This window comes from Phalacrocorax aristotelis, chromosome 2 (assembly GCF_949628215.1).
Source record: "Phalacrocorax aristotelis chromosome 2, bGulAri2.1, whole genome shotgun sequence".
NCBI classification, from domain to species: Eukaryota; Metazoa; Chordata; class Aves; order Suliformes; family Phalacrocoracidae; genus Phalacrocorax; species Phalacrocorax aristotelis.
The window spans coordinates 18701253-18725793 of record NC_134277.1 but is presented as its reverse complement, the minus strand read 5'-3'; the positions used below and the strand labels follow the sequence as shown (position 1 = coordinate 18725793).

The 24541-nt window shown below is 41.4% G+C and overlaps 1 protein-coding gene across 6 annotated transcripts; it reads left to right on the top strand.

Annotated features, from left to right (window-relative positions):
* Positions 1-131: 131 nt before the first annotated feature.
* Positions 132-24146, top strand: PDSS1 (decaprenyl diphosphate synthase subunit 1). Of its 6 annotated transcripts, XM_075082614.1 has the most exons (12): positions 349-530; positions 2057-2121; positions 3016-3139; positions 3503-3633; positions 9484-9578; positions 11124-11265; positions 12060-12171; positions 12260-12369; positions 19059-19139; positions 19334-19447; positions 22892-22972; positions 23633-24146. In XM_075082614.1, the coding sequence occupies exons 6-12, from the start codon at positions 11167-11169 to the stop codon at positions 23771-23773; spliced, it is 738 nt and encodes a 245-aa protein (XP_074938715.1). In that variant the 5' UTR covers positions 349-530; positions 2057-2121; positions 3016-3139; positions 3503-3633; positions 9484-9578; positions 11124-11166; the 3' UTR covers positions 23774-24146. The 6 variants fall into 6 exon arrangements, with proteins under 6 accessions (XP_074938714.1, XP_074938710.1, XP_074938711.1 ...); XM_075082613.1 differs by lacking the exon at positions 9484-9578 and having other exon boundaries at positions 132-539; XM_075082609.1 differs by lacking the exon at positions 9484-9578 and having other exon boundaries at positions 333-530.
* The last annotated feature ends 395 nt before the right edge of the window (positions 24147-24541 follow it).

Genomic DNA, 24541 nt, shown 5'->3' with positions numbered 1-24541 from the left:
TGGTAGCTCCTCCGAGCGGGAAGGGCAGGGCGGCCACCGCCCTCCCGGCACTGCCGGGGCCGGGCCGGGCGGGCCGCCGCCACACGCCCGCCGGGCGGGCGGGCAGGCAGGCAGGGCCGGGTCCCCGGTGAAGGGTGGCGGCAGCCCGAGCGCTGCCACACCGCAGGCGGGTGCGGTGGCCGGGCCGCTTCCTGCCAGGCGGCTGCGCTCCCCACCCGGCCCTCAGCCACACCCTGCGCCCCGCGGGAGCGGCGGGGCGAAGCGAGGGGGTGGGGTGTCCCCCGCCCACCCGCCTGCCCGGATGTCCTCCGCACACCCTGCGGGCTGGGCGGTGGGGCTTCCGCGTCCGGGTCGCGGCGGTGCCGGAAGGCGGTGCGGGCGCGGCGGGGCTGGGGGACACCATGGCCTTGCGCTGGTGGTGGCGGTGCGGCGCCTCCTCCCGCCGGGCGCCGCCGCTCGGCTTCCTGCCGCGCCTCAGCCCGCCGGGGCCCGGCTCCCGCGCCCCGCCGCCCCCGGCCCCCAGCGCGGCGGTGAGTGAGGTGCGGCGGCGGGCGAATGGAGGTCACCGGGAATGAATGGGTGCCCGGGGAGGGGGAGGTCGGGCAGTCACGGCCGCCCCGCTTCGGGGCCGCCGCTCCTTCGGCCCTTCTCGGCCCACCCCTGCCCGCCCGCCCGGGGAGCGGGAAGGAAGGCCCGGACGCGGTCCCGGTGTGCGGCGGGCGGCAGCTGCGCCCCGCCCGCGGTGGGGGCTCGCGGGCGACTGGAGCGCTCTGGGTGCAAGGTTAAACAACCGGCTTAAGGGTTGTCAGGGCAGGGCTGGTTACTGTGGTGGGAAGACTCTGCTCTAGGTGGGAGCAGGGGAAGCGATTTTCGCGTTAGTGCGAGATCTTCGACGTGTCCCTGTGTAAGGTAGCGTTAAGAGTTGTAACGGGGGGCAGTTCTCCCACTGCATTCCTTCACACCTTCCTCAAAAGACCAAGCTGCTGCTCTGACCTGCAGCGAAGCGTTCTGGCTGCGATGTGTCCAGCATCATGTATGAGCTAGGCTTGTGGTGTTAAGCAGCCCTGTAAAAGAGGGGGTCTGTCTGTGCCCTCACCGAAGGAAGAATAGGAAGAGATCAACTATATTTTAACAGCAGAAAACGGTGAGAGGTATGAGAGAGCAAAACTATGAAGGCCTTGGCCATAAGGCTGGGCACGGAAGTCAGGCATCAGAGAGTTGCAAATCTATGATAAGTTAGGGTTCCTCTTCTTCCTCTCCTTCCCTTGCCTCTTTGCCTGGCCTCTTTTCATCCTGTACACTAGGAAGATGGAAGGGTGCCCTGGAGCCTGTGTGTTGCTCTTATTTCTTTCCCTGCATCCAAGGAGAGAGAGACTTCAAGTTGCTTACAAGGAGACACTGAGGCATGAGGAGCAAGTTCAGGGAACTTTTCTCCAGTTCCAGGTCTCCTTGAATATTTCTGTGCAGGCTTTTGAAGAGGTGGTTTGGTGAACATGTGGATTATGGTGATTTCAGGCTGGGTCAGCCCGCCTAGGCTCCTGAGTCAGCATGCACTCCAGGGCAGGGCTGGGTAGACCTTGGCAGCGATGCCAGGAGCAGAGCAAAAGGTGCATTTCCTTGCTTCAGGGGAAAATGAGGACATGTTCTTCTTCTGTTAGTGTAGAGTTTACAGAAACAGCTCTTTTCCTTTTCTCTGTGCCTTGACTGGTGCAGTCTAGATTTGTCTGCAAGACAGGGAACGTTTGAAAGTTGCACTCTCCACAAGTGCAAAAGCAAGGGTTCATTAGAGCAGTTCTGAGTAGTTAACTGATACGCCTTCTGGGCTGGTCCTGTGTGGGGAGAAAGTCCAACACTCCTGAGCAGAAAAGTCAGTTAATGTACATATTGGCAGCTATGTCTCACCTGATATGGAAGGAGATTATGAGACTACCTTTGCTGCTGCGTGATTAAAATGGAGATGTAGAGCCATGCTGATGAACAGACACTTGTTTTTTGTAATCACGTTTTCTGTCGGTTTAAAGTTCTATTACATTAATCCTGTTTTTTCTTTGTGCAGATGTGTCACTTTACCCAAAGAAGATTAACTTTGTCATTTCCAAAAATATGTAATGTATTTTGGCGGTAAGTTGGAGATTCATATTGTTGTGTAATGAGTAAAGACATAGTTATTGGGTGAACTGGGTAGTTACACCTGTGAGCTGTAAACTTTGAAAATAAGGTTGTTCACTCTAGTACAAAGTTGGATAATTCTGTGTAGGCTGCTGCTGTGGTGGTGAGTCTGAATCTAAGTCCTCTATCCTGGAGAGCAATAGGCAAAGCAAGAATGACCCAAGAAAACCCATATGGTTCACTTTGAAAAAGGAAACATAGTAAGAAGCTTAAACTTCAACTCCAGGGAACACAGAAAAATCAGGCCTAAGCCTAATGCATCTTAATGCATCTGGCTGGAGCTTTCACCCTTTACTGATGAATTTTCATAGCATCATCATGCTACCTGGAAGTATTGATTTAAGTTATAATTTATAATGTAGCTAGGGGCGCAACAGAGAATTTTCAAATCCAAGTCAGGAATATTTTTCCAGGAGTATACAGGAGAGGGAAGAAAGTAACAGAATAATTGTATTACTGGAAGATAAAGCCTTCATTTCCAAATGTATGCTATACTATTAATCCTGTATTCGAAAGGATTACATTGAGAGCAATTTAGTTTTGCGTGTCTCAGAAGACTCCTGTAGTCTTTTAAGGGCGGGGGCAGGGGTGTTATTGTTTGCCAAATGCTGCACTTTGCCAGCTCCTAAAAGTCTATGATCATTAACATGTAGCTGTGCTGTCCTTGCACCTTAGTAGCTCTCTAGAAAGTGTGTTTTGATGCCTTCTGTTTATGTTTTAGCCGTTTAGTTAAATTTTGTGTCCAGGGAGAGGAGGAGGAGGAAATTCTTTGAAATGTTTCTGTTTGTGGAATCAGGAAAAGGTTGCTTCTGACAATGTTACTCTCTTGAAAAACACTGTCACCAGGTTCCATCGTACAAGTACATCCCACTTGTGCAGCTGCAGTAAGACAGTTAGTGATGAAAAATACCAAGACCCTTTTCAGCTTGGTAGAAAAGACTTGAAGAACCTCTATGAAGATATTAAAAAGGTAAGGGATTTTGGTGACTGTTCTGTGATGTTGCGATGATCTGATTTCAAAAGCAACCATTGCTTTGGAGGATAGTTTTTGAAAGGATATTCTTTACAAAGAGCTGTTCATTGTTAAACTGAAGGCAAAGAGAGATCCAGAAAAAAAAAATATATATGGAACCAGAATGCAATTTTTTTTCCTCCTGATTTATGCTGCTGGAATGTATCATTTAGTTTCAGATTACTCATAGTAATTTTAAAAACAGCTTCAGCTTACTTTGGGTGGAATGAATACAGGCAATAACCTTATACAGGCATACTGTTTTGCTTACACTAAACAGATTGGCTTTGTGACTTGTATGCTAATATGTTCTTTTTATAGGAATTACTTGTATCTACAGCAGAACTTAAGGAAATGTGTGATTATTACTTTGATGGAAAAGGAAAGGCCTTTCGACCAATGATTGTGGTGCTAATGGCAAGGGCTTGCAACATTCACCATAATAATTCCAGGTGAGTTGGTCGCTTTTAGATATATGGACATATATTGTACTTGAAATTTATCATTCTTGTGTTCCTGAAAAATATGCCTAGAAACTGTATGAAAATAAAAAGCTCCTCAGTAAAACCTGAATTCAAGTTCTGTCATGAAGCTGTATTTTTTGTAGTTAGCAGTGCAAAAGGAACTACTGGGTTTATTACATGCTTCCCTGTGTAAATTTGTGGACTACAGTGCAGCTGTAACCGGTGATGGATAAATAATGTTGCCAAATTGGGATATTTGTCAGGCTTTTAGTCAATTTTAGCTTCTTACATAAATGCTTTATTAGAACCTGTAATAATCCTTGAAACTATATGAAGTTGATTAAAAGTATGTTTCATTTGTAACCACTCCTGTAGCTATTAAACTCTTGTCACAGGTAAGAACTTTGCTGCAAGAAGAGACTTTCATAGCTTTTTTTTTTTGTAATTATGCAGAAAAGCCATTGAGAAGGTGGTATGATTGTATTCAAAGCTGTGAGACATTCAAAACATAGATTTCCGTCTGTCTGTCACCCCCTAAAGAGCAAGTTTCTACACTTTAATGTAAGATTCTAAGCTTAGAGCTCCTCATGTTCTTCAAGTTACTTGCCTTTTGAAAGCAGTTTTAACTGAGCAGAACCTCATGCTCTCCCTGTACTCTCTGTCACTCCTTGCTCTGGCTGATGGCAAGCGCTTCTCTCCACACGTTCTTGTCAGTTGTTATGTTTGCATTCTGAGGAAGGATGTTGGCTGGAGTGTTCTGTGCCTTCCAGCTATGCTTCCAGTCTTCCCTTGTACAGAATTTCAAATATGAAATCTTTGGTCCCTTCCCAGAAGTGTTTCTAGACTAATTTATCAGTCTTAAGGGATTTCTCTCGGCTCTTGCATAATTTTTTCCCTTAGTTGTAGATAAATGCCTTGTTGGACTTGGTTTCTACCTCAGAGCATGGCATATATTTTGCTCCTTGATATGGCACCTCTCCCAGTATACCCCCTCCTATGTGAATATAATTTGAAGGAGAAAGCAAAACCTAGTTGGCAGTGTCCTGTCCTGTGTGTGCCAAATCCCTCTTGCTTTAGGAAAACATTGTCCAGAATTAATGAACTTCACTCCAGCCTGATTCTGTTCTCCATTCAGTACTGCTCCTTGTCATTGTCTTAGAGGTAGCAAAGGGAACGATATTGGTTGTGAAACTCGTCAGGGATGTCCTTTGTCACAGTGCTGACTGGCTTAATATTTCCATGAGTGATCTTGACGTGAGAAACAGGAGTATGATGATGGTACTTTTTGATGACAAAATCGTTCTTGATGACTGGCCATCTGTGGTGGTAGGAAAGTAAGCACAATAAATGAAAAATTTCTGCTTGAGCTTGAATGCTTATGAGTTTCCTATTAGGGTGTAACCCCAATGTGATTTGCAGCCACCTTCTCTGTGAAAAACCTTGTAGTGCTTGTATAGTGTTTTGTGAAATCATCAGCATATCTGATCCTGTGTTCAAAAAAAGATAAGTCCAGCTAGGTTCTGGGATGGACTGCAAAGATAAATCAGGGAGAATGAAGGACTTGTAGTCTACAAGTTTGTCAGGAACAGGGGTGAAAAAGCTGTTTAAGACAAATGACGAATGTTGCTAAGAGGGTGGAAACTTAGGAGAAGACTTCTAACAAGTGGTGCAGTGAGTTTTTGGAGCATCCTTCTAGACAGAATAATGGAAAAAGTAGTTTTATCTCATTGTAGTGTGTAGCATGAGAAGCTTATGAACAAAATTACATAGTGCACATGCAATAGTAAGGCTGGAATTGATGTCATATAGTGTAGGAGGTGAGCAGTGAATCAAAGATAAGTAGATGTAGAAAGAACTGAATTTGCCTTTATAAGCTCAAAGCATATTTGCTGCTTTTTGACATACGTATATGCTCATGGACATATTCCTGTCCATGCGTTATGCTGTCTTGAAACCATCAGGACCAGTTTTGAGACCTGCCCTATACCAGTGAGAAAGTGTGATCTCAGAGTCCAAGTGCCACATATGCCCGTGGCAAGCGTTTGCTTTGCAGTAGCCAATCCTCAGCATAAACCTCTGTGTCATTTGGCAGCTTTTGTACATCTGTTGCACTTTTTGTCAGCACTTCCAGACTGTTTGATGTTTAAAAGCCTCCTCAATAATCTGAATGTTCCTTTTATAAGGACAGACTGATTCACTATCTCTGTCATGTTGTTTTTAGAATGAAATCCTGAGTAGAGAGAACAGAATTGTTTCAGCAAAGGAAGAGAATGAAGTCCCAGGGTATTTACCTTCCTGTTCTTTGCCTTGTGACACTTTTCTCTTAGCCTATGATTGTAATTAAAATTCACATATGTTTATACAAGTCTTTTTTGGTTCATGCATGGTGACCACCATGTTTTGAGGGTTAGGTAGGCCATGCTAAAAGAATATACTTTTATATTTTGGATACCTGCTTACTGTGAGTTGGTGAAGTATTGTGGGCATTTTGTTTTCTTTTGCTTTTAAGCTTCTTGAAGCAGGCTGTGTTACACCTGCTCTGTATATACATATACTTCCAGTTCACACTGATACTGGTTTCATTATTGTTGCTTCTTAAAGCAGCATTGCTTCCAGGTGACAAATTGTTCTTCCAACTTTTTACTGTTTGTGAAGAAAATTGTATACATAGGAAAGGAAACACTGCATATTTGTAACTCGGCTACTCTGCTATAGACCCGAGGGGAAAAAAAAAACTTGCTTTCCATTCTGCTTCTTCCGGTATTTTCTTTAAGATGTTTTTCTTCTTCCAACTTGTCATTTCCCTTAAAGCATTTTATTGTTCTTTTCCTCAGTTAATATTGATTCTTCTCCCAGACTTGTTTGAAGCTTTGGTTCTCACACAGGTAATCAGAGAAACTGGCCAGAACATCTGTAGACCTGTGGGGTGAGCCAATATCCTGTGCTGTTCATCCCTAGCATTTTTTTTTTTTAATTCTGCCTCTGGGGTTTGTGTTACTGATGTTGAGTTTCTCCTTCATCTTGTTGCCATTCTCAATGGTCATGTAACTTGCGGGACTCAGCAAGCTTTTGCCCGTTCTTTTGTTTTGAATTTTTTTTGTGTGTCTGTGTGTGCAATACTAGTAGAAAAGGAAGTAATATTCTTCCTTGTTTGGCAGTTAAAATAACAGGACACAACTTTGTAAGGTTATAGGTCCTCATCTTATGAGGGAGTCCACACAGACCTCTGTCTTCAGAGCCCTAGCAGAATAGCTGAGACTTCTCAAGTGAATGGAGGGGAACACCCAGGTAGCTCTGCTTACAGGTTAGGTGACAACATTGTTTATGTTTAGATTTGAGGAAGGCTAGGTACTTAGACTGCCCTCAGCAGGTTAACTGTCTTTCTGGAGTGAGGTCACTTCATTGTAGTCATAACAAGGAGAATGACAGTTGTATAAAGAATCTGAACTACTATCAAAAAGATAAGGGTCTGAAGCATTCCAGTTGTTCTGTGCTGGTATGTTGCGGGTTTTTTTGCCTTGAAGATCCAAGTGTCAGAATCACAGAATCCCAGGTTGGAAGGGACCTCAGGGATCATCTAGTCCAACCTTTCTGGGAAGAGCACAGTCTAGACAAGATGGCCCAGCACCCTGTCCAGACGACTCTTGAAGATGTCCAACGTGGCCGAGTCAACCACTTCCGTGGGAGATTATTCCAATGGTTGACTCTCCTCACTGTGAAAAATTTTCCTCTTGTGTCCAGTCAGAATCTCCCCAAGAGCAACTTGTGTCCATTCCCCCATGTCCTCTCCATGTGACTCCTTCCAAAAAGGGAGTCTCCATCTTCTTTGTAGCTACCCCTTAAGTACTGGTACACGGTGATGAGATCCCCTCTGAGGGCTGAACAAACCCAGTTCTCCCAGCCTATCCTCATATGGCAGGCATCCCAGTCCTTTGATCATCTTGGTGGCCCTTCTCTGGACCCCTTCCAGCCTGTCCACATCTTTTTGTACAGCGGGGACCAGGACTGTACACAGTACTCCAGGTGTGGCCTGACAAGCGCTGAGTAGAGCGGGATGATGACTTCTTTCTCTCTGCTGGCGATGCCCTTTTTGATGCAACCCACCATCCTGTTGGCCGCCTTGGCTGCAGCAGCGCACTGTTGGCTCATGTTGAGCTTTCTGTCCACCAGGACTCCCAGGTCCCTTTCCACTGAGCTGCTCTCCAGCAGAAGTCCAACCTGAGTCCTTAGGTCCCTTGGGCAGTGGCTTTTTGCTTAACAATAGCAACTTTTGTGTGAGAGTGAGAATTGTAAAGAGTTTAAGCTGAAGTCATGCAAACCCTCCATATCACACATTCTCTGGCATTTCTTCACATACCTGTGTGCAGAATTTCACAGAATTATCACTTAGCCTGACTGGACCTAATGTTTCTGTTTAGTGTGTATTCTCCCGAGGTGTTTGCAAATAGGAGTTTTTATTTCTATTTCTGCAGTCAAAATGAGAGAGACAAACAAATAAGAGAAGGCCAGAGAAGTGCAGAGACATCTTAGTAGGGAAAGTAGTGAGCACAAAGGATTTAGGGGGGCAAAAGGGAAATAAATCCATCAAAATAGTGTAAGAAACACTTAAATATAATGACCTGGCTAAACTCAATAGAATAATGTTTCCTAAAGATATAAGGCCTTGCCAGCAACCTTGGTGGTCTTTTCTTTCATTCCTCCAAACCGTGGTTGTCAGATACCTGTACTGTACGCTATCTTTCAGCTGTTCTGTAATTTGCTCCTGTGTTAACACATCCCTTCTCTATGCTTCCCCTAGTTTGCAGTGCCTTTTTGTGCTGAAATGTTCATTTCCTTCAGCCATGGGGTCTTAACAGCAAAAGTGTACTTTGAGGTGTGTGGTTCTAACACAGGAATTCTTCCAAGTGTTTTTGCATGTTTCCTGTCTTTAAATTGGCAATATTTACTTTACTGGCAAACACATTGCAAAGCTCTTCGTTGCAGACTGTAAATATTGCTTTGTGATGTTAAGTTCTGCCCCCTCTTCTTTTTTTTTTTTTTTTTTTTTTTTTTAGAGGGATATTTGGAGAGACAGGTGTGTTTGGTTGGGTTTTTTAACCTGCAAGATCAGCCTTGGTCTTGTTCAGAGTATAACAAGTTCTGTGACTCTCAGACCTCAGGGTACTGTAGGTCCATAAAAGCTTATCACAGAATCAAGCAGGGGGTCCTACTGAAGATTAGAACATGATTAAGGACTTAAAAATTAATATAATGCATGTGTAAAAATATAAACTTATAGTTGTATTTAAAAATAGTGTAAATATATGTAATCCTGGGGTGCCTTTACTTTGAGAATGACAAAAATGGCATCTTTCCACTTACTGGACTTGTGGGGACCCAGTTATCTATTGACTTAAGTTACTGCTACTTTTTGCTTTTGTTTTGCAGGAGAAGCAGAATGAAAAATAGCAGGAGTGAGAAGGATCCTGTTTCTTGTGTGTTTTCCCTAAAATAGGCATGCTCTGCTTCAGAATTACTCTCACAAGATGTTTGTAGGAAACTATTGCAAATTTTTTTGCCAGCGGTGGGAAGAACCTTTCCTGAGACCTTGCAGAAATAGTAGTTTGAAAAAAAACCCTTCAGGTTAAATTATCACGTTTGATATAACATTCTGGGAAGCAGACACATGAACCACGAGCATTCCTATGCCATTTTTAGTCATTGTCAGAGATGAAATGCACTGTAATGCAGAACTTTTCAAAACCCGCTTTTGAAATGTCTGTCCTTGTGCTGTCTTCATACTACTGAAAGATTTTGGTGTGTTGGTGAGTGTTGCCATTTACTGCTACCTCCCAGCAGGAAGTCCAGTCTGCTGACATAGTTAATGAAAAAGGGAGTCCCCAAAAGGAGACCAGTGCATGAAAGAGGCTGGAGACCTTTACAGTTTTTTGAAGGTAAGTTCTCCTACTTAGTAACAATAGTTTATTTTGGAAAACTACTTACACTGAACTAGCATTTGACTAAATTAGTAGTCCACAATAAAACTTACCTTCAAACAACCGTGAAGGTTTCCAGCTCTTATTTTCTGTTGTTTAAAAGCCACGTTTTCACAGCCTATGAGCCGTACATCCTGCTATTGTTCAGGATGTAGAACTCCCACTGACAGCAGTGCAGAGCTCTGCATAGAGGTAGGTGTCAGAATGCAATGTTACGTCAGCAGACTGCAAGATGTTCTTTCAGTTTGTGATTAATCACTGGATTTTAATAGACATAGTCAATGCAAGAAGATTGTAAATTCCCTTCAGCTGATCTGAAATGATTAGCTTCTGTTTCAGTTCTTGTTTTGTTCTGCTGGAAAATAGTGTGATTTGCTCTGTTATCTGTATTCCAGAAGTAAGGTATCTGTATATCAGAAGTGATTTTTTCTTTTGGGGTTTTTTGGTTATTGGTGTGGGTTTTTTCCTTTGGTTTGGTTTGTTTGTTGGTTTTTTGTTGTGGGTTTGTTGGTTTTTTTTTTTTTTACATCCATGTGGGCTTATTACAGCTTTAAGGCACGGCTGACTGGGATTGCCATTTCTGGATCCTGCAAGCAACCCATGATCAAAACAGGTAGAAGAAGAGAAAAAGAGATACTAGAACAAGGCAGTGGCAGTTGGATACTACTAGGGTAGACAATCCGTTGAGTGAGCTAGGTTGGCTCTTTTATGTTCATTTTTCCAACCTTGATCCCTAGGTAATTGTTTCTATGCTCTTCCATTACCCTTTTTTTCACATAATTTGAGAAATAAAGTAGGTGTGAACTACTGAGGGTTGAATCCTCAGTGTTAGATCTTCCCAAAGGCTGAATTTCAGCAAGTGTTGGGTAGTTAGCATTTACAATCCTAAAATGGTTGCAGTATAAGTCCAGTTAATTCCTCAGGCTTTTGAAGACCCTCTGAGGTCTTAAGGTAATTAGATAAGATAACGGATAAGATCCACCAGTTATGTCTTTCAAATGTAGAATACAGGTTTCTATGCCTGCTGATCTCCAGCTTGCTGGTTAGTAGAATTAGCCAGCTTTGGAGAGTTTGTGATGCTGCCTTTTACAGGTAGAGCAACACAGAAATAAGGAAAACTTAAAACTCTTTTGAAACTACCTCTAATTTTTGCTCAGCTGTTTTCCAGATTTCTGTCTCCTTGGAACAATCATGCTGTGCTATTTATTGCAGTCTGGATTTAGAGGGATTAGAGTCAGTAACTCAGGAGTTTTGCAGTAGTGTTAATGCAGCAAGGCCTAATAGGGATGGAAATGTCCCATTGCACTTACTGTACTAATGTGACCTTACTTTTTCTGTCTTCCTAATTCCAGGTTTGAAAGATGGGGTTCAGACCATGGAAAAGCTGCAACAGCTGTTTTCAGAGAAACACTTTTTTGTTTGATTTTAGTTGAGATTTCTGCTAGTGTATTGCAGCACATATAATTGATTGAATTATTTGACAGTTCTTGTTTTTCATTTTAGGGAGGTGCAAGCAAGCCAGCGCTCTGTGGCCATAATTGCTGAGATGATCCACACAGCTAGCCTAGTTCATGATGATGTTATTGATGATGCAAATTCTCGAAGAGGAAAAATGACAGTCAATCAAATCTGGGGAGAGAGGAAGGTGAGTTTGCTTTTATGTGCAAGACTTGCCTTCAAGTTTCAGCAGAGCACAAATACCTAGTGTGTTTGTCACATTACTATCCTTAGGCGCAGTCTTGGGGTGTGCCAGAAAAAGCATGAAGAGGTGTGTGCAAATTGTGGGTAAAACAAATGTGTGTTCCTTTTCTGAACTGTTGGAAGCATTAGATAATGTATGATTGTAGTGTGATTCTTACTGATTTTACATTCCCTATGCCATTCTCTGCTGTGCTGTTGGAATACTTTGAACTTGTACTTCATCCAGAACACTATAGGTTACCCTCATTCAGTAGTAAACACAAAAAGGTTTTCAGTCAGCATGAACATTTTTTTACTTTTTTTTGAGAGGTGTTCCTTCATAAAGCATTAAAAGGAAGGTCTTAAATCAGAATATGCAAGGAAAGAAGTATGCTGCTGACGCATCAGAACTTATCACGGCAATTCAGAGCTGACATGGCATAACAGTCACAACAGAATGGTCAAACAGAAGTAACATTCAAAAGAACTTCACAGGCCAACATGTGTTCAGATATTGCATACAGGGAGGACAGTGCTTATATAGAAAAATACAGAGAGCACTATAAGATACAGATTCAAAAATGGTTCCAATTTTGATATTTGGTTATCTTCTGTTTTCTGTCTGCTACAATGAGATATGTGTGATTTATGTAGGAAAATTATGTGATGTGAGTAGACCTGCCAAATAAAGGAAATTGTATTGTCTGTAACACTTACAGGAAAAGCCTTAAAAGATTTATTTTTTTTTAATATTCTTAGGCTGTTCTAGCTGGTGACTTCATCCTCTCAGCTGCTTCCGTAGCTTTAGCACGAATTGGAAACACTACTATCATCTCTGTTCTAACTCAGGTGATTGAAGATCTGGTGCGCGGTAAGGTCTTTTTCTATTTTTATCTTCAGATTTGCTTGCCTAAGCAGTATACCCACAAATAAAAACTCCCATTTGTGCAACTTTTTAGGGGAATTCCTCCAGTTGGGTTCCAAGGAAAATGAGAATGAGAGATTTGCTCACTACCTCGAGAAGACTTTCAAGAAAACTGCGAGTCTTATAGCAAACAGTTGTAAAGCAGTATGTACGTCTGTCTCTTCTAAAGTTAACATACCATACTGTAAGCTTCACAGCTAAACTCCTAGTTACTGTTCTTTTCTCTAGAGAACCCTCCAAAGCAAACTCTTTAAATGGTATTCTGCCAGAATGTTAATGGGTTTGAGATTGTGCATTTTATCACAGTTCAGCTGTGTAGCCTCCATTATTGGTTTTCGCTCTTTCTTTTCTGTTTTTTCATATACAGATCTATTGTTATCCTCACTTGAATCAAAATAAGGTTCACAGTGGCAGCCTTTAATTTATTAAATTCTGCAACTTTGAGACCCTGCTTTCAATCTCAGTTGATAATTCTAGAGCCTGTAATTTGATTTTAAGTCGTCTTTAACATCTGGTCCCGCTCATTGGTGCAGAGTGGGACCTTAAATGATAACAGCGGGAGGAAACAACTAATTGTGTGTACTCTACATTACACTGTAAAAGAACAGAAGCATGTACTTCTTGCTTTGTTTGGGGGTTTTTAATTATCAATTGCTATATCCAACCCTATCTGTCATTCAGTTCTGTTACTTCATTACAAAAAGATCTGATTCAAGACGATGTTCTTAATCAAAGAACATGTTTAGTTTTAGTGCAGAAAATTGGGAAGGTGGGCAATAATCTCACCCCAAAAGAGACTTATAAATTTTGGTTTGTTTGTTTTTTTTATTAAAGGTGGAATAGCTGGTGTATGCTATAGCAAAAGGAGTTCTAAGAGAATTAGACTAAAAATCTGTGCTAGTGTTATTCATCCTCCTCTGTTCTCAGAGAACTGGTACACTCATGCAATAGACAACAGTTGAAAATTGCTTAAATGAAAAGGATCACCTAGAATGAGAGACAGATTTTGTGAGGAGGGCAAATACCCTTCATTCTAGTTGGAGGAAAGAAATTAAGTCTCTTGGATTGCTCATATTAATGACAATATGACCCTGGCAAGAATTTCCCTTTGCAAGTCTTCATTTATATTAGTGGGCAATTGGACTAGTAAGGAGTATCACGTTATTCTGCTACCCAAATGAAAACATGTAAGTTTTTATATTCACTTTGACAGTCTTCCTGAAAGAACCTTCACAGATAGAAGAAGAAATCGCCTTCCCATTGGGTGGATTCTGCTTGCAAAAGTGCTGTTTTGAATCTTTTCATAACTTGCAAGAGTTAAGGATTGAAGTACTTCCCTCAGATTGTGGCTGTGATGCTGGTGAAGGGGGTGTTCAGCTGCTTTTCTTGTAGTGGTTGTTCTGAGTTGTTCCATTGCCGAATTGCTGGAATTTTATATGCAGTAAAATTTGTGTTATAAAGGAAAAACAAGAGAGGGGTCTGCCTTTATGGCAAAACTATACTTACTGCACACAGTAGCAATGACTTGTGTATACATGTCTCCCTCAGTTTCTTTCTGCATGGATTAGGAGAACTCTACTGACAGCAGTGAAACAGGCATTTTTCTGTTTGGGATTTGGGTTTTTTTTGGGGGGTGGTGGTGGTGTGTGAATGTTGGGGTTTTTTTTTTGTTAGGTCATTTTGGCTACTAAGGAAAAGGATGGAATCAGGAGGGAGTTCTGTTTTCTGTAGCAAAAATGATAAGCAGGATCATCAGTTCTAGCTGGAAAAGAAATTCAGTTGGGCAATTCACATCTTGTTTTCAGGGACAAAGCTAAGGAGAGAGATTATTGGTTTTCAGAGCATCCGTTACAACCAGGCTTGTGTGTCATTAGAAACAGTTCCGTTCCTGTTAATGATAGGGAAAAAACAATGGTTTGTTTCTGTACATAAATAAGATAAATGTATTAACTGGAAAGGAGATGTCAGATAAGTTCAGGTGGCATCTTAGAATTCTACAGCGTCACGCCTTAGAGATGGAAGAGTAGGGTATTCCTGGAAAAACGTCTAAATGAGATAATAAATAGTCTGTCAGTACTGGTCTAGTCACTGTACTAGATACCTTCTGCATCACCAAAGCATAACTGCATTTAAATCAAAAGTTCTTTAAGTTAGCAAAATAATTTTTTTTTCTGGACAGAGCAGTCTGTTCAAGATGTTAGAGCCATTCCAAACTCGAGTTTGTCTGCAGTAGTTCTGCGTGGGGGAATGGTTACCGAAGGTGCAGAGTAATACATTGCAAAAGGAAATGGTGGCATATGGCCCAGAGGGTCAACCGAAGCCTTAGTTACTGAAAGGCATTTTTCAGAGAAACATGAGAGGTGACTTTTGTTCAAGAATTCAGAAACAATAAAGCTGAACTGGAATTTCTATGAGTCATCAAGCAAGCTGGAGATGGCAAAATAAGCTGAGCAGGTTCTCTTCCTGTCTTTTTTTTATCCTGCTGTAATGTGAATTCCTAACACTCATTAAGATGTTTATATTTTGCATAGCATACTTTCAGAAGAGGGATTAAATCATGCTTGTTTTGAGATAAGTGTAAAGTTGCAATAGAGATTCTTGATTTCTCTATTAGAAGAAAGCATGCCGCCTCCACAAGTAAGGCAAGGCTGTGTATGGAAGGTCTGCCTTAAGTACTCAAGAAAAGGAATATCTGCAGCTCTGGATCTACCTGTGAGCTCCTGCTTTAACTAGTTCATAGTTTGGTGTGTGCGCAGGGCTCAAAAAAAACCTACCAGGGTGTGGAACTGTCTAGGAAAAGAAGACCTCTGACCACCACCAGCAAAACTGATCCCCTCAGTCCAGCCAGGCATGCGGACTACAATGAAGTCCAATGACAGATGCAGGGTAATAACATCAGTAGCATCACATATTATGGTCAGCCAGTAAATTGCCTTATTTATAGTTTAAAATACAGTAACTCTTTTGGGGGTATTTCTTCTTCATCATGTTTGCTATGAAGATTAGCATAAATATATCACAGATAATCAGGCAGATAATCTTCACTTCTGTAAAAGTACAATTCTTCATAAACAAGTACTTGGTTAACATGTTAAAATATTAATTAATTGAGAAAAGGTCAAATACATGAATGTGAAGACTCAGGACAAGATAGTTGTCTGCTGTGGCAGGGGGCTCCTGCTAGGCAGGTATCTTCCTCTCCCAGGGAGGCCTTCATAACCCCCTTCCAAGAATAGTTACCCAAAAGGATTTGAAGAGCCTGGAGGAAAAGTCAGCAGCATGCCCTGCAGCCGTGAAGGATAAACACATACTGGGCTGCCTCGCTACCAGCATAGCCAGCACATCAAGGGAAGGGACTGTTTTCCTCTATTCAGCACGTAAGAGCTCAAGGCTGGGCTCCCTCCAGCAAGGCAGACATTCACATTGTGGGGCAAGTTCAGTGAAAGGCCACCATGATGGCTGGGGGCTGGAGCACATGATATGCCAAAAGCTGGTTTTCTTCTGGAGTAGAGAAGGCTGAGGGAGAATCCTCTTGCTGCCTTCAGCTGTGTAATGGGGAGGGTCTAAAGAGGATGGAGAGATGTGCAGTGAAAGGGCAAGCTGTACCATGGAAAAATTCAACTAGCTATTAGGAGAAATTTCTCAGTGAGGTTGCTCAAACACTGGAACAGGTTGCCCAGACAGGGTGTGGGATCTTCATCCTTGGAGAGGCTCCGAGCTCAGCTCGACATAGCCCTGAGCAACCTGATATAACTGAAGTAAGCTCTGCTTTGAGCAGGTGACTGGACCAAGTAACTTTCAGAGTTCCTTTCCAACCTAAACTGTTCTGTGATTCCACTGGAAAAACAGCGGTGGGTGAGCCATGAATGAGAAGGCAGGATCCTGACTGCTTCAGGAGATGTGTGTGGAGGAGAAAGGCTGGAAAAGGGGAGGAATTTAGAGCCTCTTCCTTTCCGTGGTGTCCACAAATCCAGGAATGTGAGAGCAAACATCTCTTGTACTGTTTATACAAGTGTATCCCGGCCCAGCAGCAGGTTTTCCTCTCTGACCTACAGGGCACTGGAATAGATGTGCGAGTGCTTTCAACTCCAGCTGCTGTATTCTCACATGATAAATAACAGAGCAGGATTTATCTGCCCACATCTGATGATAGAATATTTCATGGATGTGAAATTCAGTAAAGAGGCAAGATTGTTTATAGTCTGTCATGTAACATAAAAGAATAGAAACATTTTTTGTATTTTAAAAAAGTGTGTTTGAAAAAAAGCTAAACAGATTTACTTGCTTTATTGAATTCAGGAACTTCTCTAAAGAATTTGTTCCACTTGTTATTAGGAAGGATTTTTCATCAGGATTTAGTGGAGGACAAGTCTGAATTCATGCAAGATTAAATTTGTAATCAACGAGTCATATCAGGGGAGCTATAGGATGTTTTCAAAGGGTGAGCTTTATCATCTAAGCATATGTCAATATATTGACATTGTTATCCTGATTTGTGTTTTTAAATGCATGCTGTTATCCCAGTATGGCTTCAGGTAAACTTCATCCCTCTCCGAGTGACAGGCTGACTGCGACAAGGCAGCCTGCCTGCATCCCAGTGAGTGTCCAGGTGGGGGCAATAATCCACAAAAGCAGTTTGAGAAATTGGCTCCTGAAGGAACTCCTGGTAGACAAGGCCCAGTCATGTTGCAGGTTTATGAGGTGGCCATGGTCAGAGATTTGCCCACTTGAGGCGTGATACGCCTATCAATTTCCTGGCTTTTTTGGGGTGGTTTTTTTGTCTTCAGAAACGTTCATAACCTGAATAGGAACTATGAAGGTGGTCTCTTCAAAGATGCAAGAATTAATTTTGCATTGATGAATTTTGCTTGTGTTACATTCTGTATCTCATGCTTCTGTTTTTTAACTGTACATATACTGCTGTGATTCTTTATATAGGTAATGTCTGCGTCCCCAGAAAACCACCCACCTACAGGAATAGTCTGACCTTTCAGATCAATTGAGAAAGCTCTTCTCTTTACACAGCACTTCCTGCCCCCATCTCTCAACCTGTGCCCACTCTGGCCCTTTGCCATCAACCCGGATTTTGTCACTGTTCTACTGAATCCCATATTGTAGTTCTTAACGTGAAATGTGGTAGTGGGTAAAGATTTCATTGAAACAGGCTAGATAGTTTCCCCCTGCCTTGCTGATATTTGATTTATATTACAGAAGCAACCAGAAGTTTGCAGTAGAAAACGTTAGCTCTTTGGGGCAAATACTGCTATTTAAGAGACAAGCATCAAAAGGAGGATAAAAGGGCAAAATGTTCTGGGTTGATAGTCCCTAACAATATCTATTTAAATATCTCCTATTTGCAGCTTGCTCTGTTTTAATAGCATTCAGAATTTTGTACGATTAGACATAAATAGCATTATTTACCTGCTATGCTACCCTCCTCTTTTAAAGACAGTTGGGAAATGTGAGATGCTGTTAATGCCTCAGGCATCCAGATTCCTCTGGGTTTTAACTGTTATCCACGGATGCAGGTTATGAATGGGAAGTGTTCTGATGCTCAGTTACGAAATGCACTGATACATGAAATAGTCTCTAATCTTGTGCGAGTTGCATCACATTTATTAGGATATAATGTTGTTTCTTATTTCCATCTTCACGTTCATCTTCAAAGCTACTACGAGATTCTCTTTTAGTTTGGGGTTGTTTTTTGGGTTTGGGGTTTGTTTTTTGTTTTTTTTTTTTTAATGATCCTATCTTACATAGTCTTAAAGAATTTATATACATATACACACGCACATACACACACACATTTTTATGTCATGTGGTTTTCCTAGCATGTATTTTTAGTCATACATCAAGTAAAACATATCTTCACTCCTTTCATTAGTCACAGCAGATTTGGAATGTCTGCAGTAAACCAGGATGGATTTTTGTCCCCTGTTCCTAATTGCTTTATTGAAGGCTGAAATAAATCTGAGTATTTAAACATAACCAACCTCATTTTGCAAAGTCTATAATCATTATATAAATGCAAAAGCATAAGTGCCGTTAGTTTGAGGCAAGATATTAATTCTCAGATCTTAGTCTGTGTCCTGTTTTAGCTTTGTAGAGTTGATTCAGCAAACTTCTGTGTCTCAAGTAGTCAATTCCTTTATCTGTACTCAATTAAAATTATTTTTTTTAATCTCAGTTTAGTGATAATTTTGTCTAGCTTGGTGCACTTTCTTCATTCACTGTCTTCTCTTTGCCACTAATTATCCCTTGATACCTTTGTCTGCAAGCTAATCAGCTCATCTTCCTGAGCAATTCAGTTATAGTTAACATCACTCTTAAAAATAGTCTTCCTTATCTCAATTGTCCTTCCTAATTTGGGTGCAACACATCCAGTTTTGTGGATCTTTTATGAGGCATGTAATGTCCATTTATCTGTTGTCTGACCTCCAATTATCCCTGGCTGATTTATGTATGTAATAAATGTAATTCCTGTCGCTGCACTGTATATGGCTGCTAGCCTGCATGTGCAGTGCAACCACATTTCCTCTCTCTTCATCCTTGCATTATTATTTCTAAGTCCGATAAATATTTAATAAAGCTAATCTCTTTCCAGACTTGAATATATTTTTAATACTGCACTGCTGTTCAGCTGTGTCTTCTAATAAGCTTGGCTATTTGTGTGTATCCATGAACAGAGATAAGCAAGAATGTGCTACCGGGTCAGCTGTTTTTCCTTTCCCAGATCCCTACTGTCTGTGCTTGCAATGTCACACCTATGGTCAGAGACTAAAAGTGGATGTTAACTAAAGCTTTCTATTTACTTGGGTTTTCTTTCTTTTCAGGTTTCAATTCTAGGCTGCCCTGATCCCAAAGTTCATGAGATTGCATACCAGTATGGAAAAAATGTTGGCATAGCTTTTCAGGTAGTGCATTTGTTGAACTAAATGGAATCTAAAATTTAAACTTTTCCAAACTGCCTTAGAAATAAACTTGGGCTGTCAATCCTTTCTAACAAGGATTTCTAACAATCCTTTTCTTAACAAGGTTTATTATGTATTTAGTTCTCATTTAAAAAACCCAAAGTTTTAGAATAAACTGTATGCTTATCTCTTTCCAGCTAATAGATGATGTGCTGGATTTTACATCGTGTGCTGACCGTCTGGGGAAACCAGCGGCAGCCGATCTCAAGCTCGGATTAGCCACAGGCCCTGTCTTGTTTGCTTGTCGACAGGTAAGCCAGCAGGAATCTACTTCCCCAAAACAAAAAGCGTCCGCTGCCCTTCACAGCTTGAACACATCGAGTCTACAGCATAACTCGTGAGCCTCATGTGAAAAACCAGCGCATTCAAAACCAGCTGGATTTAGTGTGCGCATGCATGTTCTTCCAGACTGAGAAACACCTTCCTACACAAGCCCTTTTACCATTAGGCCCTGGTATCAAAAGCAGGACTAGTCTTTTGCTGCCCCAGTTCAAGTGCTGAGCCTTTGCAAAGGGCAGGTATCAGAGCGTTTTTGCATGTTTTCTGCAGGTTATTCCTAAGTAGATTCTTGCTTATGTTCTTTCCCGAGACATCATCTTCTCCCCAGGCTTGACTATGTATGTAGGCTTTTTGCCAAGTTCTGGGCTTTGTATCCATCCTGGGGCCAAGAACTTCAATCTCTGTCTAGCTTTTAGGTGGGCACCTCTATTTGTTGGATTTGATCTCTTCATCTCTTTGTCCTCAAGTCTTATACAGTTACAAATGTGGGAAGCTTTCCCTTCCGGAGGTAAATGTAATAGACATTTTGTATAAGAGAAAAAGGAGTATCATGCTTAAAATTGATCAAGATTTGTAGTGGCTTAAAAATGATTTTGAGGCATACAAGGAAAACAGAAGTGCTAGCAGCACCAAAAGAAACATTAAAATTGGTGCTAATCCATGAAAGGGGAAGAAACTGGATTAATACACCTTGCTCAAGCTTTTGGTTCACCTGAGGAAAGAAGATTTGGGACGTAGAAACTAGTCCTTCCTACCAAACTTCACAGCATGATACAAAAACAACTGGCACAACTAGTTCCAGTAGAACGCTAGTCTGTAATCTCTCATTGGACTTGCTCAGAGCTTGACATGGGAAAGTTTCAAATGATTTCAAACCATATACAACTTTCATTTACTTCCCCCTCTTTCTTAAAGAGCCTGGGGTGGGCAGAGAGGGAACATATGTATGTGTGTGTTTCCTCATCCTTTGGGCATTTACAAGGACATGTATCTCAGAAGAGACAGGAAAGCAAAGAGTATCAGCCACTCAAGAATGCAGACGAATGCACGCTGAGAACAACCTCCTCCATGTTCTCAGTTCCTCCCAACAGGTTCTGGGAGATTCACAAACTTGTTCTTCAGTCATTGTTTCTGAATTTGTTGATAAGTGGCAGGATCTTGTTAATCAGCAACTGGAGTTGTCTAAATAACAGTGAGAGACTCAGGTACAGAAAGAGGGTGCAACTGTGAAATGGTTGGTTGGTTTGTGTGTTAAAGCTACCTGTAGAAACAAGGACGTGTTTCAAATACTCATTTTGGCAAAGAATGGTGACACCGATTGTCTTGTGGGTGCTGAATATTCCTTTTTTTTTAATTAAAACTATTATTCATTTGTTTGGGTTGGCTGTCTCTGACTTCGAACCTCATCTATCATTTAATTAGCTTTATAAGATAGATGAGTTCATAATATGGAAACACAAGAAAAGAAAAGCTGTCAGTTCTATTTTAAAATCTTACTTGTCCTTTGTAGGTCACTTGCAAACGTTTTTCCTCGTTTATATCTTTAATAGATGGGAAGTGTACGTTTTTGCATTGAAAGATAACTTCACCAGCTTGCAAAGTTTTCTGCATTAACCAGAAGGCTTCTTTGCAGAAAATTTCCTGCTGTTTTCAAGGAACTGGAAGAACAGCATTTAAGTCTGAAGTGATACATAAACATAAGTGCTAAAAAAAACTTGGAGCTTCAGCATTTACCTGTGCTGCTACTAAAAGATGTTTCATCTATTTGTATCTGAGAAGAAAAACTCCTGAGCCAGGACTTGAAGATAGTCCAAAATGTAATTGTTAGTTATAAGCTGTCTCTTCTCTTGAAATTAATATTACTGCTATCCTGCATACCCTTTAATATATCTGGTAATCCTCATGTTGTCTTCTTGACAAACATACTTTAGTTCTTAACATGCTCCGGCTCTTCAGTGACAGCCACCTTTTCTTCTTGTCCTCTCCCCTCCCTCTGAAATACATCGTTGTGCATTAGAATATTAAGGAATGTTTAGCTTGATGTGAGACCCATTTATTCAGTATTTACAGTTAGTTCACTCAGTAAAAAAACCCCAATATGTATTTTTTAAGGAAATACACTAGGATACACTAAGGCTAAAGCCACTCTTAAACTAGTATAGCTGAAGCATGAGGGTTCATTTTTATTAGAAGTGTTCCTGTCAAATGCTTATATACTGCCCGTTATATCTGCAGATTTAGTGCTTTAGATCCTTTAGTGCTTAAATATAAAAAGTGAAAGCATGTGCATCCTTTATCATTGTAAATATGAATAATATGAAAATGGAGTATGTGAACATGGCAATTAAATTGTCATTACATGGGAAGAAAGCTAGGATCCTGAGAAAGCCAAGTATGAGTCACCGTTAAACTTCCAAATGTATATTCCAGGAAGACTACCTCTGAGCAATAGGGAAATGTCACAACAACGAGGGATGCTACATGCTTGTTCCCTAACAAGTTTGTAGAACTACAGTTTCAGGATCAAAGGTGTGTAAGGAAAGCAGATCATTGTTTACAAGTGTACGGCAACAAAATAATCTTTGTTTGACTATAAACCTTTCAGACAAGATGAACAAACACCTCTTCCCATTAAAAACAGTTGTTCTGCAGAGTAGCTGCCTTGAGTTGTGGCCTTAGTTCATTCAGTGCCAGATTTTTCTGTTTCTGTACTGTCTGAAGAAAGTGCCTGCATGGTTAGGTAAATGATGCGGTGACTTTCTCAGACAACTGACTTCAGTTAGCTACCTCATCTGTAGGGATCTGAGTGTGCAGTGCTAACTACAAATTCTACGTGACTGAGAGCAAAATCAGTTATGCTTGTCATTTTTCTTATAAAAATTTGTCCTGAGCTTTCCCCAGGCAGAGCCTGTGTATGTAAAGTACCAGAGCAATGGAAAGCATAAGTGGATCTAACAGTCAAAGGTTCCACAAAGGGTTTTACAGGTTGAACTGGGCAACACAGATATAACAAAGCTGCTGGGTTCTCTGTTGTACGTGCAGGGAAGCGGTGCTTCTTCTAGGTGTGCCAACACTAACCATCAGTTGTGATATAACACTACCTCAACCAGATTATACACCTGGCAGTAGCCACATCAGGAACTACCACACTGGATCATCAGCTCAACACGATGAAATGGCAGGTGCTAACTTTTGCTACAGCCAACACAGCCAGTCAGTTTAAGTTTTAAATGCTTGGACTTCGCTATACTGCAGTCCTATGCAGATGGCAGGTGTTAACCTATAGATATAGCTGCAGTAACAACAGTGGCAGGGGAAGAAGTCTATCCTTTGGTTTCTTTTTGACCTTAGCATGGCAGGCAGCTACACGGAAAACAGCTCATATGCAGTACAAAACCTTCCTCCTTTGTGCTTAGTTTCCAGAAATGAATGCTATGATAATGAGACGATTCAGTAAGCCAGGAGACGTCGAACGTGCTCGGAAATATGTGTTGCAGGTAGGACTGGTACCAAATATTTCCTTCCTGAAGTACTGTCCTTGCTGAAGTCAGTCTGAAATTAATTGCCTCAGCAGTAAAGTAGCAGGGCTGCATTTTCAAAGGCACATCAAGTAGCATGCTATGTACAATACCAAGTCAGTACTCTTCAGCTGGTGCAGTGTTTTAGCAGAAATGCTAGGTACTGAAAAGCCTTTTTCCCGCCTTTAACAGCATAAAAATCCACATCATGAAAGTGAAAAGCTCATGTGTGAACTCAATTCCTTCAGCTGAAGAGTAGCTGTATCCAACAGCTGGTGTAAGCAGCATGGAATTACCAGTCAGTTGAGTAACTGCAGTGCAGCGCATCTCATTGAGGGCAGGTGGGAAGGGGTTAAACCAATACTTTCTAATCCTACTGAATAGTATGTTATTAATAGCAGCGCTGTTGTGTAAGTATACTTAACTTTAGCATGAATGAGTTTTAGTAGTTTGACATTTTGGGCAAGAGACGTAGGATTCTGTGAATACAGAATGAATCCTCTTCCTTTCCCTTCAGAATATAATTAAGCATTCAGGGTCCTTACTGACCTTAAAACATCCCCTCGTAACTGGGAGAGGCAAAAGGCAGGAGGGAGGCTGACCAGTTATCCATTACCTTTAACTGTCTTCTCACATAAGAGTGATGGTGTGCAGCAAACAACCTACCTCGCCCAGCGCTACTGCCACGAAGCTACACGAGAGATCAGTAAACTACGGCCATCCCCTGAAAGAGAAGCCCTCATTCAGCTGACGGAAATGGTACTGATGCGAGACAAGTGAGAGAACTCCTTCTACTCATTCTGGCAGCTACTTACCAGACTGTGCCTAAATTTACTTCAAGTTACTTGCTTCCAACACAGGCTACCAAAAATTATTTTTTTAAAAAACTTTTTTTTGGGGGGGAAGTTATACCTTTTTTTTTTTTAATGAAGATTTAAAGTGTTTTATCATGGGAAGCCGTACAATTCAGAGCAAATCAAACTGTGCTGTACAATTGTTTTAGTGGGGGCTATTAATTGTGGGAGGTGGGAGAGATGTTTACATGTTGATGCTCAAAGGCCACAATGAGAATAAACATCAATCAGTGTATGAGAACTGAAGTTGTCCCACATTTCACTTGTTCACACTAATAAACAGAGCATGCGTGTCACAATCTGGTGAACTGTGAAGGGAGGTGGTTTGAATGCGTTCCTGACTTAAACTACAGAAGTACCTGGAATTGTATATAGGGAAATTGATTTACTATAAAAGACTGTATGTAGACTTTCATTGGTTATGTACATCAATGAGACATTTTCCAATTCATAATGAAATTCATGTGTGCTAGTGGTTGCTACTTGCTAGCAGTTAACATGATGCAGAATTTGAGATTGCTAACAGTTAAAAACCCGAAACGCTCAGTATTCCTAAGTCACACTAAACATGAATGATTCAACAGCCAAAGCTTCAACTCCATCACCTTCCATCACTCATTACCGAGTATATTCAATATCCTCCCCCAAGGTCCACTTTGAAGTCCCAGACACATTCCTCTTACAGTAATTATCC

Coding starts and splice junctions, on each gene's coding strand:
- PDSS1 (XM_075082613.1), top strand. CDS start 402: ATGGCCTTGCGCTGGTGGTGGCGGTGCGGCGCCTCCTCCCGCCGGGCG. Junction 540..2,056: donor CCAGCGCGGCGGTGAGTGAG/GTGCGGCGGCGG, acceptor TTCTTTGTGCAG/ATGTGTCACTTTACCCAAAG. Junction 3,140..3,502: donor TCTATGAAGATATTAAAAAG/GTAAGGGATTTT, acceptor TTCTTTTTATAG/GAATTACTTGTATCTACAGC.